Raw genomic sequence first — 16711 nt, forward strand, 5'->3', positions numbered from 1 at the left:
TTTTTTTTAAAAAGCTAATGACCACAAGTTATAATAGAAAACTATACTTGTAAAAAAAGTAAATATGTTAAAAACATGAGTTAATTGCCAAAATCGTCCCTGAGGTTTGGGCACGTTTGACATTTTCGTCTAAAATGATACTTTTGTACCAAATTGCCCCCAACGTTTGTAACTTTTTGCCATTTTCATCCAAACCACTAACTTAGTTTATTTTTTCTGTTAAGTCGAGGATATTTGGATGAAACTGGCAAATATAAAACCATAGGGACGATTTTGGCAATTTACTCAAACCCTTTATAATTTTTTATTTAATTATTTTTGTTACATATATAATAAAAAAGAATATACATAGAGTTTTTAGACACATAATTTTTATAAATTTTCATCCAAATCACTAACTCAGCTTATTTTTTCTGTTAAGGTGAAGGATGTTTTAAATTTTATAAATTAAGACAGAAATTAATTTACAAATTCTATATATAAATCATTTTTATAAAGAGAAAACGTCATTGGTGCAACACATAACAATCGATTACAACTTCTAGTATTTATCAGTAGTAGAGATAGAAAAAAATTGTAAAACGTTACATATTTTTTAAATGTGTTGAGCACCTAGGAAATATGTTGGTAGAAATAAAATATTTGTTTAATTAAGATTATGAGGGTAACTAACTAACACTTATTCTGAGTGACTTGAGTAAAGAAACTTTTGATTCATAGCATTATAATTACAATTTGGTGGGTAATTTTAAGGTTTGTTAATGATACGTTGTTTGATGGGGGGGGGGTGGGGGGAGGGGCACTTGCTTCTGTTTTTCCATAGGAGGGAATTTAAAAGAGTAGATGATGAATTACAACTTGATACATATGATAAGATTTTTTTATTTGACCTTTAACAATAAGGTCACCAGCATTTTAGTTTTATAAAATTTAGAGGTTTAAGTAGATTTTATTTTTATAAAACTGATCTATATAAAAAATTAGAAATTAATTTATGTCTTAGTTTATAAACATCTTTCGCTTTAATAGAAAAATTAACTTAGTTAGTGGTTGGATGAAAATTTATAAAAATTATGTGACAAAGCTATAATTTTTTACATATAAAAATTGCATGTATATTATTTTTTATTATATATGTAACAAAATTAATTAACTAAAAGAAATTTAAAAGAGTTTGAGTAAATTGCTAAAATCATCCCTGTGGTTTTATATTTACCAGTTTCATCCAAATATCCTCAACTTAACAGAAAAAATAAACTAAGTTAGTGGTTTGGATGAAAATGGCAAAAAGTTCCAAACGTTGGGGGCAATTTGGTACAAAAGTGTTATTTTAGACGAAAATGGCAAACCTACCCAAACCTCAAGGACGATTTTAGCAATTAACTCTAAAAACGTATATAAGATATGAAGAATGATAATAATAACAAAGAATAATAAAATTATTGTTTTATAGTTGATATTTGTAATATACTAAATAAAAGTATATATAAAATAGTTAAAAGTCAAAATAAATATTGTTTTTATCTAGAGATGAATAAACCATAAAACCTAAAAGTAAAATAAGATGAGCTCACTTGTATAATGCTCTACATTGTGTATTGTCCTCCACATACTTGAAACACATTAAAGAAAAATAACCATAAAATGTGAGGAAGAACCTAACTTACTAATTAATAGATGGATAATTAGCTTGAGATTCTTTATTTAAACTCATATGTTTATTGTGTTTTATGTAATTAGCTTGAGATTCTTTATTTTAACAATGTTTTATGAAATTAAGATGGTTGCAATAAACAGTTTTAGATGGCTTATTTTAAACTTAGGATGAAATAATTTCAAATAATCAAAAATCCCAATCATCAAGTGGATGCTTAAGATTCAAATATTTTGTAATATATATATATATATAGGGTAAGGATAGTGTAAAAAGGCCCTAAAGTGTAAGAAGTGTATTATAACACTATATATAATACAATATAACACCATATAAACACCGTATAACAATATGTAACATCATATAATACCATATAACACTAGGGGGGATAGTGCACCGTCCTCCCAACCGCCGGAATGATCTCATTCCGGGAGCCGCTACCCGACCAAGCTAGCTCCGCGGTGACTTCCCCATGCCGAGTTCTTACCCTGGGCGACATATGCCACTCCCAAGACTCGAACCCGGTACCTCTGGGAAGAGGTGGGTGTCGGTGGCCAACTGGGCTACCCCAGTTGGTTACCATATAACACTATGTAACACTATATATCATTATATAGCAAATATAACACTATACATCTATCTTAGACATGCTATCAGACAACCTATAGTGTTATATTTGTTATATAATGATATATAGTGTTACATAGTGTTATATGGTATTATATGGTGTTACATATTGTTATACGGTGTTTATATGGTGTTATATAGTATTATATATAGTGTTATAATACACTTCTCACACTTTGAGCACTTTTTACAGGATCCTCTACCTATATATATAAAAGTGAATTATAGGAAGAAATCCCATATGAGTTCCAAAAACTCTAAAAACCTAATGGATGGACATCATGATGCCATGTGTTACACTTTTTAGCTGTAATATTTTTACAGACACCTGTAACATTTTCTGACACTGACACATTGTGAATAAACCAATAACTGATATAACACATTGTGAATAAACCAATAACTGATAAAACACATCGTCAAGAAATTATTCATGAATGATTGTAACTGGTAAAACACATCATCAAGAAATGGTTCATGCATGATTTGTTTAAATGTAAAAATGAAAGCTATAACACATTGTGAATGAACTTATAACTGGTAAAACACAACGCCAGAAATTTGTGAAGAATTAGACTTCAGACATTTTTTGATCCATAGAATTTAATTTAAACAAACAAAAAAAAATCGTGAAGAATGATCATCGAATGATGCATGACTCGTAACTATGTAACTGATCCTTTTAATATAAGAAATCTCCTTAAATATTTTTAAAAAATAACTTAATGTTTTAATTATTATTATGTCCTTCTATTAAAATTCACTAGATGTCACATGTCATTATAAAAACACTCCCTACACTTTGTAGGAAAAACGGACTTTGTAACTAGCTCTCACCCTATACACACACACACACACACACACACACACATATAGTGGCAGATGCAGACCACAATTTCAGGGGTAACGTTAATATTATTTTTTACCATACTTCAAACAATGTAACCGAAAAACAAAAACATGATAATAAAAAGCTCTAAACGGGTGCAAACGAGTTTGAGCCCGAACCGAACTTGAGCCTAAAATAAATGAGCTTGAGCCCCAGTGCCGGATCTAGACCAAAAATCTGCTCGCAAGCTGCTCGAGATCAGCTAGAGAAAAAGCTCGAAACGAGCCAAGCCTTATCGAACCTGAGCCGAGCTTCAACCTAAAATAAAGCTCGTTTATTTATTAAGCCCAAGCTCAAGTCTAGCGTGTGAAGCTCATCAGGCTCGTGGAGACTTATCAAGCCGGTGTAATATTAATTTTAACTAATGTTTAGTAACACTTACCCTTTATTTAAAGTTATCTAGTAAACGGGCCGAGCCAAACTAATATAAACTTGTTTACGAGCCGTGCTCGAAACTAGCTAAAAATAAGTTTTACTAAAAATAAACTTGCGAAAGATGAAAAGTATAAGAGACTAAAGTTGAAAGTAAAAAAGTAGCGTGGTTAAATTGCAAAAGATGAAAAATTTTGGGTTAAAATTAAAAATTCAATTTTGTGAGGTTAAAATTGCAAGAAACCGAAACATAGAACATATTAAAAAAATAACTAAGTTGATCAATAACCCACGCGTTGTGACGAACCTGTAAGATGAAACAAAAATAGACGTAAAAACCTTGAACTACACATGGACGTCATGCCGTGTTAACTCACAAAATTATGAACGAAACGTAAAAACGTTGAACCACACAAGCACGTAGATCTGTGGTAACTCGTAAAATTTAGTACGAAAAGTAAATCGAAAATTTGCGAAAGATGAAAAGTAGAAAAGTTGTGAGGTTAAATTGTAAAACAGAAAAGTTTTGCCTTTAAGGTGAACAAAATCAATTTTGTAAGTTAAATTTGCAATAAATAGAAAGACTTGGGTTAAAAAGTAAAATTCTATTTTTTTTTTTTTTTTGAAAACCACCTAAAGCAAAGGGTACAACTACCCTAAGTTTAAAGTTGTTGCTTATTTATAGAGTGTATAATCATGTATAAAGTCATATATTTCAATTTTAATATTCTTTGTACCGTAACTTTTTTTATGTTGATTTTCCAATGCGGTATTATATTTTAACAATTCAACTTTATTTTATAAAAGTGATTTTTTTAAATTGTTTTGTAATAGATTAAGTTTAATCTTTCTCACTTTACGTGAATTTATTTGGTTTATTTTTAACTTAGTTTTCTTTTTGTTTCTCAATGCTTTCGAACATACTTATACAACGTGATATTTTTTCTTTACTTCTACATATAGTTTTCTTTTGCGTATCGTTTTTATACATTCCGAATATACCTTTTGCGACATACTTATTTGTACTGTTGCAATGTGTTTTTTTATCAACGTTTTCATTTTTAGAGTCAAGCCGCCACAACTTCGTACGTTTCTCTTTATCCACGTAAGCACCTCAGTGTCGCCGTCACAACACACGGATTTGTAGTGTTTCAAACTTATAACTTTTTTCGTGATTTAGTATGCAGCAACGTGCACAAGCATGTACTAGTTAACAAACATAACCAAAAAAATTTGATTATCTGTGTAACCAAATAATGTTGGCTATGAATTCAAAATGATAAAAAGAATAGAGCCAAAAAAAGTGAAGATGGAAGAGTACCAAGTGAACTTTAGTGGTTCGTCAATCGAAAAGTTTTACGATCAATAATTTTTTCAATACAACAGTCTGCACCACTCAAAATATCGTAAATTTGCTAAGCTCGCGTTAAGTAGCCTGTTGTTCACCACCACCAAATAAGATCCAGATAGTAGAAAAACGTGGCAACTTATGTACAAAAATATTATCAAGCAGAACTAGTGGGATCAAATATCAAAAGAAGTGGAGATTTAGGCCGACCCTTACACACAAACACATCAATCTACAAACACATCTATTTAATTGAATTGTATCTAACATTTGAGAATAGGCATGACAATTTACGAGTGTAGAATGGGTATTGGTAATCCTACTTCTATACATAATTCTAAAATCATGTCTCATACTCCACATAATACCTGTCGAGTTATTATCTATCACGTATAAAGTACATACCCATTAGTTTGATAAAAATCCTCGAAGGGTTTCAAATTGTGGGTATATATAAAAAGAAAGTCACAATAATATTAGAAATTAATTACTTTTTGAATTTTAAAAAGTATAAGTGAATTTAAAAGTTCAAATAAACACTACAAAAAAACTGTCATTTAGTGACACACAAAAAGTGCCACAAAAATCCATAAAAGTGCCACCAAAGACCCCTTAAGGAATGAGTGGCACACAAAAAAAGTGTCACTAGAAGCAGTGCCACTAAAAGGCTTTAGTGGCACTTTTTAGTGTGCCTCTATAATTCTTTTAGTTATTAGTGGCACTTTTCTTTTAGCCACAATATAAAAAACAAACTTTTTGTGGCACAATTTTTATGCCAGTAAAAACTAATCCTAGTAATATATCTATACTACTTTTAGTGACACATAATTTTTGCCACGAAAATAAAATGCCACTATAAACATTTATCATATTAATTTCATTAATTTAGCTGTTATTTATTTACGATATAATATAGAAATAAAAATGAAAACATGTAGCAAAATAATAATGTCATAACTTCAACTAAAAGTTCGATCCAAAACATACTATAAGTGTTAGAAAACAAATTAATGTCTACAAAAGAAGTCAAAACGTTCTTTCGATACGAATCATACTCTAAAAAAACTTAGTGCCAAGCAATCCATTAATCTTGTTATCTCTATTCCTCCAAGGCTTCACATGTTTTCAGCTCTGTCATCAATATCGTCACTTCTTGAAGATGATAATTCGTTACTAGGTAAAGAGTTGCTAGGAGCCGAAGAACCGACGCGGGGGACCTAAAAAATTTTAATGAGAATAAATGCTAATACAAAGATATATATGTAAAAGACCACATAGTAGTACATGTATGTAAGTACCTGTATGTTCATATTGCTAAGAACTGTAGGCAAGTTTGCATCGGGGATACGTTCTTGGATAATGTTCATCATAACGTTCACAACACTCTGAAGCTGATGAATAGTATGTGAATTAGTCGAAGAATCACCTTTACTTTTTGTGGCTGGCATTCTTCCAACTAATCGAACATACCCTCTTTTCTCCGGGCCTTTAACTTTTGAGTATTCATCATTTGTAAAATCATGCGGATCTATATGTTTGCTTGCAGAGTCACTTGCAATAGCTTTTAGTGAAGCCTAAATACATAATAATATAGGTAAGCTTATAAAAAAGTGAACACGCACATTGTTAGTATATAATAAATCAACGTAACCCGTCCATCGGACGGGTATTAAACTAGTTGATTATAGATAAACCCTAGGTCAAAATTTCCACCTCTAAATTATATACAAATTCAAGACCAACTAAAATCTTTAGACATGCTTAATAATTTCAAGATGTTAATATAGTTTGTTGATGATGCATGCAGGACTTGCAGAAAAAAAAAGGTGAATAATGCGGCACAGGGTCACCCTTTGGTGGCTCACTTACATCTGAATCAAGCATTTACATTGTGGACACATTAGGTTGCAAAGTCATGCTTTCACATTTTTCTTTTCTCCAAGTTAGTTTTGCGATTTATACTAAAATAAGATATGTTTTTAATATATGTAGGTGCAGAGGTTATTTTGCCAGGGAAACAACACATCTTAGACTGTGTACTGACTATACTATTGCCTGCTTACATAAGCAGCGCAACGGATTACCTTTGAAAAACTTGCAACTAATGGGAAACCGTATGCTAATGACAGGAAGTTGTACGTATAAGCGTCTCAAATTTTGTTCGGTGCACTATAAACGACACCATGATAGATTAATGACAAGCTGTTATTAACATGAGGAATGCTTGTAACCGTACCTAATTGAATCTAAATTGTGATGTTGCGCAACGACTGAAAAGGAATACCCCTAGTTACTTTATATTTGAAAAAGCACGGCTGGAAACAATACCCTTCTTATTTTGGGTCGTCTGATTGTCAATCCACGGTTATAGTTTTAGAGTAGCTTTCTTGTAATATGTATATTGGATGATGGTGAAGGTAAAAGGTTGTAGAGAGAGAGAAAGGAGAGCAGAGAAAACTTCACGCGGTGCCATTAATTTGTTACCATGACTTGCAAATTATAACTAAACCGAATGTTGAAAGAAACAAAGTTTAGAAAATGAAAAGTTGAAACAAAATGGAGATTAGGTGTGTAGATACCGAATTTAACATAGACTAATGGTCTAAAACCATTGTTTTGTGTTCCTATAGAAATACGTTGTGGCCAGTGACACATAGAGGAGCACAAACTGGTAATTTTAATAACCGGTTTCGGTTTCACGTAGGGGTGCAAACGAGCCGAGCGGCTCGCGAGCTATTCGAGATCGGCTCGAGAAAAAAGCTCAAAACGAGCCGAGCCTTATCAAGCCCGAGCCGAGCTTGAGCCTAAAATAAAGCTCGTTTGTTTATCGAGCTTGAGCTCGAGCCTCACATGTGAAGTTCGATAGGCTCGTCGAACCTTACGAGCCATAGTGTAAACGAGCCGAGTCGAGTCGAGCTTATTTAAACTTGTTTACAAGCCGACCTCGAACCTAAAAATAAGCTTATTTAGTAAACGAGTCCGAGCTTCATTTATCGAGCTCGCGAGCCTAAAAAGTCTATTTATATTATTTTTATTTAATATATTAATTTATAGATAATAAACGAGCCGAGCCCAAGCCGAGCTCGAGCTTAAGAAAATACCAACAAGCTGAGCTCGAGCCCGAGCTCTCATAAGTTAATCTAGCTCGAGCCTGGTCGAGCTCGAGCTCGCCTTTGCTCGTTTGCACCCCTATTTGAAACTAATATAATCACTCCTTTTTATTTTTTTAATATATATTATTTTTAATGTTTATGTGTTTAAATTATGAGTTTAAAAAATGAAAAAAATAGTATAACTTATTTGCATGGATCAGGTTGTCACAAATTGTCATGAATTATGGCTTATCATATCTATTTTTTTGGACATTGATGGATTCATTAGTTAAAGTGGTTCTTAACTAACTATGATGAAATATTGTTTGTTTTTTTATATATTCTTTTTGTTAGTATTGTTTTACATTTTGGAATTAAAGATCAGATATGGGTTTCAATAAAGGAAATTAGAGTTGCTTGAAATTATCAATGATATACGCAAAGTGTCATTATAAACATAAATTAGTGGTATAAAAGGTAAATGCCAGTAAAAGTATGTGTTAAATAAATGTGGCATGCACAAAGTGCCATTAAAAATCTATATTAGCGGCATAAAAACTATATGCCACCAAAAGTGTGTGTTACTCAAATATGGCATACTCAAAGTGCCACTATAAACCTAAATTAGTGGCACAAAGGCTAAATGTCACTAAAAGTGTGTGCCACTAAATGACATTTTTTTTGTAGTGAAATAGTCTCAAAAAACTAAAAAGTTGTAAGAAGAGTATCAAATAGACTCCAACTGAATAATTTCTACTTGTCGAACTCTATGATCTTATATTTTAGGTTTTCGCTTTAAAATTTTTAGCTTGTAGATTTTAAAATTTTGTTTCAGATCATTGTGTCTTTTTATTTGGCATTGTGTTTTTTCGTCATTATGTCTTTTTTTGCTATTCAATATGCCATTTTTCTTTGACATTGTATTGTATTGCTCGGAATATATTGTGTTATACTTTCCTCAATGTTATGTTGTATTTTGCGATCTATTTTGTTTTTGTACTCTTCTAAATTTAGGAGTCTCTATAGGATAAGTCAACCCTAAAAGTTAATTAGCTGTTATTCCCATTCTCTTTACAGTTTGCTTATGAGTATTTGTATTTATCTTATTTCATATAACAACAATTACCATGGTAGGGAATAGTGTTTCCCTGCCATTAGTCGAAATAGGCGGCTAGCTGCTTGGCTGGCATTTCTCTATTGGTCAAGCTAAATTACAATTTTACTCGTTTAAATATACAGTTTTGTCATTGGTTTTATTTTTTTCTTCTCATCCAAATTACGATTTTGCCCCTAGTTTAAATTTACAATTTTGCCATCCTTCTTGTTTTTTCGCCCATGTGAAATTACGATTTTGACCCCATTGTAATATTACAGTCATGCCATCGTTTTAGTTTTTTTTAGAAAACTATGGTAGTGTTTTATTTTAATTGGTTGAATTGGTGTAATTTTTACTTGTGCCAGCTGACTGCAACACGCTCATTTGTCATAAAAATTACAATTTTGCTCCCGGTTTAAAATTATAGTGTTTCAGTCATTTTTATAGCAAAACTACAGCAGTATTTTGTTTATTGGTTGACTCGATGTAATTTTTTTTAGGTCGTGTTATAAGTAGTATGTACAAGTAATCGAATCACAAACTTACATGTTATGAGATAGAAAAATATTCGCCTTAATGCCCCGCAATACGAGATGGGCAAAAACTAGTTATTATACATATACAATTTACTTGTACATTGCTAAGAAAAACCCTCATTTGAAAGTTATTTACAAATATGTTATTTGTTTACTTTTCATCTCATTTTGCGAAGCCAGGAGAATGGTTTGTGTCTATTGACTTTTGTTATTTTTTGTGTTTCAAGTCGATTATATTCTCAGTCTCACGTTTGTATATTTCACTTTTAAACCTTCAAGTTTTGCCTTTTATTTTGGGTCTTTAAATAAAAGTTTTATGTGTAAAAATCTAAGTTTTTTCTACTATTTACACCGGCTTGAGGTATATGTTCGAGTTTCTTTTTGCCTACGTGTTACGTCACGTGCCGGTATAAATTCGTGTTTCAGTTTTACGATTTTTCTCAGTTTTAGGCGGTATTACTACTAAGCACGGTTTAACCACCACACCCGCAAACACTAGTTTTATATATATTATTTTCAACTACTTAAGAACATTGGGCTTCCATTCGGGTTCCAAATTTGTGGGCTAATCAACTGTTTTTTTATCAAAGAGGATCTATTGGTTGACACCATACTTATAATTTAATCATTAAGAGGGCTGATAACTAATTCTGCTTGTTTGTTTGGTTTTTTTCTCTTCTTTCTTTTAGAAATCATATAAGATGTTTATACGTAAAGATTATAGATCATGATCACAAACATCAAAATACGGAAGAACAATCAAAACCCGAACTTTTATAACATTCAAGAAATAAGAATCAGACACTATACCTCCTATTCGGTCGGTTTTCTTGTTTAAACACTATTGTTTGACATATGTATGTTATTGAAATAACAACATATGAGAATGATAACGTTACCTATACGTACACCTTTTAAACGGCGGCATGAGAAATATATATAAAAAACAGACAACCACAACTAGCAAGAAACTAGTCGGGCCAAGAATGAGACAATTACAAGTGCATCGAGGATTGATCATCCACTCTATCCAAGTCATACGACATATATATACGCTTACACTATACGCTTATCTTAGTATAAAACAATTAATAATAGAAAAGTGATTCGTTTTTGGTAAGTAAGACCTATATATAAACCTAAAGGGGTCTCATAATCAGGGGCAACCCTTGCATAGGCCGAAGGGAAAGCATAACCGAGGGATCATGAGTGTAATTTGGGGACAAGGAAAACGAGAACCTAGTCAAGATCAAGCTCATAACAATCTTGTACTCCATTGCACTCAAATTTCGACCAACGCACATTCGGCCTCCGAAGCCAAAAGGCAAATAGCCCATTTTGTTTTGGCACCCACCATGCAAATCTTCCTTGAACCGCTCAGGATTAAATTGATTGACATCTTCACCCCAAAACTCATGATCATGGTGCATTGCCACTACATCAATCCATATGTTGGTGCCATCGGGGATCACTGAATCTTGGTCTACTCGAATGTCACCTCGCACTTGTCGTTGTACGTTTGGTGCCGTGGGATATAATCTCAAAACTTCATTCATCACCCACCCCATCTGTTGTCATAAAATATAATTACCCAAACAAATCAATATCATCATTTGATAGTTATTTAACTGTAAAATAAATCGATTATTGTGGTTTGGTTATCAATATCTTTTACATAATCAAATATTAACATGATACATCTTTTGTGGCTTGTTTTAAATGGACACCATGATATTATTAAATTGAAATCCTTTGTTTGGCAAGATTTTCTCGTAATACCTTATACATAGCAAAATATGTTTAATACTTAGGTTGTACTTATCTCCATATATCCATATTTGATTTTGATCAAACCTAACATCTAACCTAACAATTATACAACAAGGAAAATAAATGGATCACAAACTTTAGCATACTTTCTTATAACTATATTAGATTCATAGAGGTTTACAAAGAGTTTCTGAAATAACAGTAACGATGACAACGACAACGACAACGTTAGTGTTTTTAAAATCTTCAGTTTCAAGGATATTATCAAAATAGAAATGTCATGCTCTAGTTCTTGCGTAAATGTCTAAGATTCTTGTTAAATTTAAACCAAAATAAAGTTTTACTTTGAAATAATTATTTTTTAGAAATGATTAAACTTATAAATTATAAATAGTAAAAGAATAGAAAACCCTAGCATGTTACTGAATGAAATATATATGTTACCTTCTTTAGACGAGCAACCGTGGTTGCATCAATGTCATCATCACCAATCACTTGTTTGATTTCTTCTCTGAGCTCATGTTGCCACATGGGGTGCACCGCTAAAAGCAATAAGCTCCAAGTGATGGCCAACGCTGTGGTCTCATGCCCACCAAAAAAGAAGGTTTTGCATTCATCCACCAGCTCACTCATACTCAATTTCCTCCCTTTTTGTCCATCCACATGCTTTTCTGCCAGCAAAACCCCTAAAAGATTTTGCTGTTCTTGACCTCCTCCATTTTCAGCCATCGATCTCTTGCGTTCCATGATGATCGACAACAGCAGGGCATCTATCTCTTTCCCAAGTCTTTCGGCTTCAAGATTTTGTCCCAAACACATGTATTTGCCGAAAGGGACACCTACGTAACGACTTGATTTGAATAGTGTCTCTTGCATTGTTCTTAGTTTCTTGAAAACAGTTTTACCGCTTTTGATATTCATTCCAAAGCTTGTTTTGGCAATGATTTCCCCCGCGGTGCTTACGATTTCATGTTCTATTTCTATCTCTGATTTCCCACTGTTGATCAAATTCGTCCAGCGGTCAAGCATGCTTCTTGTCGTCTCCACCATCATGCTTGACATTGCCTGTTAAACATGTACAATTAAATTAGTTTGACTAGAGAGATCTCATAACCCTTTACTCTATTTATGTGCATAGTTTAGCTTTAATTTGTTAGAGAATAGTTTTAAACATCATGCTTCTTACTTACACATGCGTAAGTTTTGTATATAAAAAACGATCAAACTAATTTTTCATATGTTTTTTTTTATTCTTTACGGTTTACATACGTAACATATGTTAATAATTAATAAACGAACAATCAAACTAGTTTTTCAATTATTTTTAAAATTCAGGAGAGATGGATGAGACCATTACATTTATATCATTTTCGTTTAATCATTTTTTAAAGTTTAAGATTAGAAAAATAAATGTATGTTTCATTTTGTTAAGCTAGTTTACATATATTCATCCCCTATGTTCATAAATACATAATGAGTTGAGTTTTTGTGTTACTATAAATTGAAATAGAAACACATAGAAAGAGATATAACCTTAAGGTTAGAAGGGGAGAATGCAGGAGTGATAACATGACGATGACGAACCCAATCATCACCTTCCACCATAACTAAACCATCACCAAACATCGGTTTTCTGTCATACTTGAAAACATTTGGCTTTCCCCAACTTTTCCCCATCACACCAGATGAAATTTTCTTCAAGAACTCTGGATCGGCAATGTACAGAAAAGGCTCAGTTCCTAGCCAGTACATAAACACCTTCCCTGTAAAACAAAACAGTAAACCCGAATTTAGTAATTTGACAAAAGTTTCAAAATAAGTAAATCGATATATTTAAGCAGATATACATGTCCTTTAGTTGAAAATGAGAGTGTGAAAATAAGATAATATTACTATTGTAATAAGTTAACGTAGGAGTGTAACAAGTAAATAAAGCAGGGTGGGTACGTTTAGCAGAACCCATATTTAATTACCGTATGATTTTTGCCATTGAGCGAAGTATGGGAAAACACTGGAATGAATATCATTTGATACGGTCAAAGATGACGAACAAGATTTGATTTTTGCCGTCTTCTTCATCTCGACAATGTTACCTAACGGGAAGCTTGGAGGTGGACCAGAAAAGCCATTAATGGCGAGCTTTCTGTAAGCCCTAATGGGTAAAACCCAACAGGAATATAACACCCTCCATAACAAAAATGAAAATAATGCAACCAGTGCAAAGGTAAGAGCTTCAAGATTCGCCATTTCTCTCTCTAGATGTATGTTGAAATGTTATTTGTTTACAATGAAGGATGAAGAAGTTGAAATGTTATTTGTTTACAATGAAGGATGAAGAATGATGCTGGGGTATTTATAGACAGATATGAACGTTCGAAACGTTTAAAAGTTTGACTGAAAATCTGAAATGTCCACCTGAGGAATATTGAAATATGTCCACCTTTGAATAGGCGGAATCATATTTTTGACGGGCCGGGGGTCACATAAAATATTAAATATTTAAAAAATAATATAAAAAAAAACTTTAGCACCCTTTTCCCTCCGTCCAACATGACACTATTTAGAAAGATAAATATACGTAGTTTATATTGTAGCGTCCTGGCATCTTTAAGGGTGGTGGCAAAGGCTTAAAGATTATTTGGTTTTGGGTTTAATTCTAACAAAGTGGGTTTCTTAGATTTATTAGATTTTCTTCTGAAAATAGATATAATTGGATAGTTCCGTTAATCGTACGATAATACTCTAGTGATCCGTCATTGATATAAATTTGCCATTAAAAAATAATTTATATTATACATATTACCATTTAGTTTCCATAAATAATAAGTAAGAAGATGGCATGTGCCTTTTTTAAACATATTTATTCTTATGTAAAGTTTTAATTACCCTTATGTACAACTTTTAACTCAATTAATTTAATATTTTATTTTTCTTTAATATACTTTTGGGATATCAAAACTTTACTTTTGAGTTTATCTTTTAGTTATATGGGGGTGTTATATATATTGATATAATTTTTTCTTAATTTTGTAGTTTACCTTTCTCGTGACATTGCGCAGGTGCAAATTACTAGTTATAACTGATTTTTACACACTTTTAAGATTCTTTTAGTTTTATATATCTTGAAACACCGTATGATTATATATCAATTTTCAATATGTCTATCACTACTTGGCAAAATTATCTTCCAACACCTCGTTTGTATATTTTATTAATAGAAATTACTATTAAAAAAACTGAACCGCTCAAATGATCTTGGCATGTTCATTTTATTTTTTAGAGCGATTTATAAACCGCTGTAATTTATAGGAATTAATTTTGACGGGTTAACTTTTATCGGGGTTCCCCCCACAAAAATAATCTACAAGAGGTTCATTCTCTTTTTAAAATAGTAATTAGGTCCTTATTTTGTACATTAAATCTGGTTCTAGCTTTAAAAATATATATTTTTGTACTATTTTAGAGACCCGCGTATTACACTGGTTTAATAAAGACAATATGTTACGTAAAGCTGTGTAATGCATAGACTATAACCTAGTGACTTAGATAATAATAAGAGTAAACTGCCATTTTGGTCCCTGTGGTTTGACCAGTTTTGCCACTTTAGTCCAAATCTCAAACTTTTTGTATCTGGGTCCCTGTGGTTTCATTTTTGTTGCCATTTTGGTCCAAAAGTGAAATCGGGCCAGATTCACCAAATTAAACCCTCATATTTTGTCATTTTCCTCAGGGGCAAAATCGTCTTTTTACGTCTTTTTTTATGTGATTTTGTTTTAAATTAAAAATAAAAAAATGTAGCTAAATCAGTCAACCACAACGGAAAATCACCATGAATCTGATTCTGTTGAAGATCCAAAACTTGCAAAACACTAAAGCATTTACCAGACACAGGAGGAATAATATCCGTAAACGCATTAAACCTAACTGAACATTCTGTATAGACGGTTTATCAACCGAAACATTACAAAACATAGACGCCGGAATTAAACCAGTGAGATTATTATTCGAGAGTGAAATAACTTGTAGCTTAGGAAGCGAAGCTATTCCGGCCGGAATAACACCTCCGGTGGTAACGCCACTGTACACTTACACCACCGTCTCCCCTCCACCACCGTACACCCATACCATCGTCTCCCCTTCACCACCACCGATCTTGCTGCGACCACCTCAACACCATTCATCAAAACCAGCCACCATCACCGAACCCGTTGTGCCGTTTCTTAGAGAGACAGAGAAAGATGAGAGGGATGGGGGAAGGGATACAGTTTGGTGGGATCTTTCTTATGTTTCGAGAAGATGCCAGTATTTGGAGAAGGTTAGGGTTTGGTGTTGGGGGGGCAAGATGAACATCTGCTGCTTATATGGGGATTATTTAGTTTTATTATTTTAATTAGTTAATATGTTATAATAAAATTAAAATGACCAAAATGACCCTGAACAAAAGGACAAAACAATCAACTTTTAACAGTCAAAATAGAGGGTTTTTGGATTTTGGACTAAAATGGTAATAAAAGTGAAACCGCAGGGACCCAGATTTAAAAAGTTTGAGGTTTATACTAAAATGGCAAAAGTGCCCAAACCACAGGGACCAAAATGGCAGTTTACTCTAATAATAATTCATAATTATAATAATATAATAATTATGAATAGATAATAATAACAATAACAATAACATTTTTTCTCATTTGTTCCTGAGTTTTCATTTTTTTTTTGCCATTTTCATCCAGCTCATTAACTTCATCAAAAAAGTCAGTTTAATGAGGGGCATTTGTGTCATTTTACTTATTTAATTTATTGTTTTTTTAATCTAAATAAAACCCACCCTATTAATTTATATTATTGCTCAAATGTGAACTTAAAAAGCTATGTAAATATCTTCTATTTAACTTAATCATTATTGATATTAAATTACAAAAATAAATTAAAATATAATCTAAATTATATAAAATATAATTTAAATTTTAAACTATATACCATATTCGTTTTTATATGTTTATTGGCATGGCGGTATAAAATTCGTTGAATAAAGAGTTATATTCGCAATAAAGGTTTTTTTTTTTTGTATCAGACACCACATATGTTATGTATTAATAATAATTGGATATTAGTCTAATATATTATTAATAAAATAATAATATTGCTAAATTAAGAGATACATGTGTGTAGTTATTCGCAAACAAATTATTTGGTTAGATTAGACAATCTAGGACTACAAGTATATAACGTAATTTGGTTTGATGAGCAATGATTAAAAAATAAAATTTAATATCACATATGAAAATAAAAATAAATAAAATACTACAATAGTATAAGATAAATATTTTTAT

General features: G+C 32.0%; 1 protein-coding gene across 1 annotated transcript; it reads right to left on the bottom strand.

Annotated features, from left to right (window-relative positions):
* Window positions 1-10405: 10405 nt before the first annotated feature.
* Window positions 10406-13695, bottom strand: LOC110874523 (cytokinin hydroxylase). Its single transcript, XM_022123124.2, has 4 exons — window positions 13358-13695; window positions 12918-13147; window positions 11829-12449; window positions 10406-11182 (listed from the first exon to the last, which is right to left on the bottom strand). Exons 1-4 carry the CDS (start codon window positions 13629-13631, stop codon window positions 10754-10756), a joined length of 1554 nt encoding a protein of 517 aa, XP_021978816.1. The 5' UTR covers window positions 13632-13695; the 3' UTR covers window positions 10406-10753.
* Window positions 13696-16711: the final 3016 nt, after the last annotated feature.

The sequence above is a fragment of the Helianthus annuus genome, chromosome 9 (assembly GCF_002127325.2).
Source record: "Helianthus annuus cultivar XRQ/B chromosome 9, HanXRQr2.0-SUNRISE, whole genome shotgun sequence".
In the NCBI taxonomy this organism is placed as follows: domain Eukaryota; kingdom Viridiplantae; phylum Streptophyta; class Magnoliopsida; order Asterales; family Asteraceae; genus Helianthus; species Helianthus annuus.

What these genes read in the sequence shown, in the direction of transcription:
- LOC110874523 (XM_022123124.2), bottom strand. Translation starts at nt 13,631, where the DNA reads ATGGCGAATCTTGAAGCTCTTACCTTTGCACTGGTTGCATTATTTTCA. An exon ending in TCTCCCCTTCTAACCTTAAG is followed by an intron (nt 12,450 to 12,917) that starts GTTATATCTCTT and finishes CATGTTTAACAG; the next exon opens with GCAATGTCAAGCATGATGGT. An exon ending in CGGTTGCTCGTCTAAAGAAG is followed by an intron (nt 11,183 to 11,828) that starts GTAACATATATA and finishes TTATGACAACAG; the next exon opens with ATGGGGTGGGTGATGAATGA.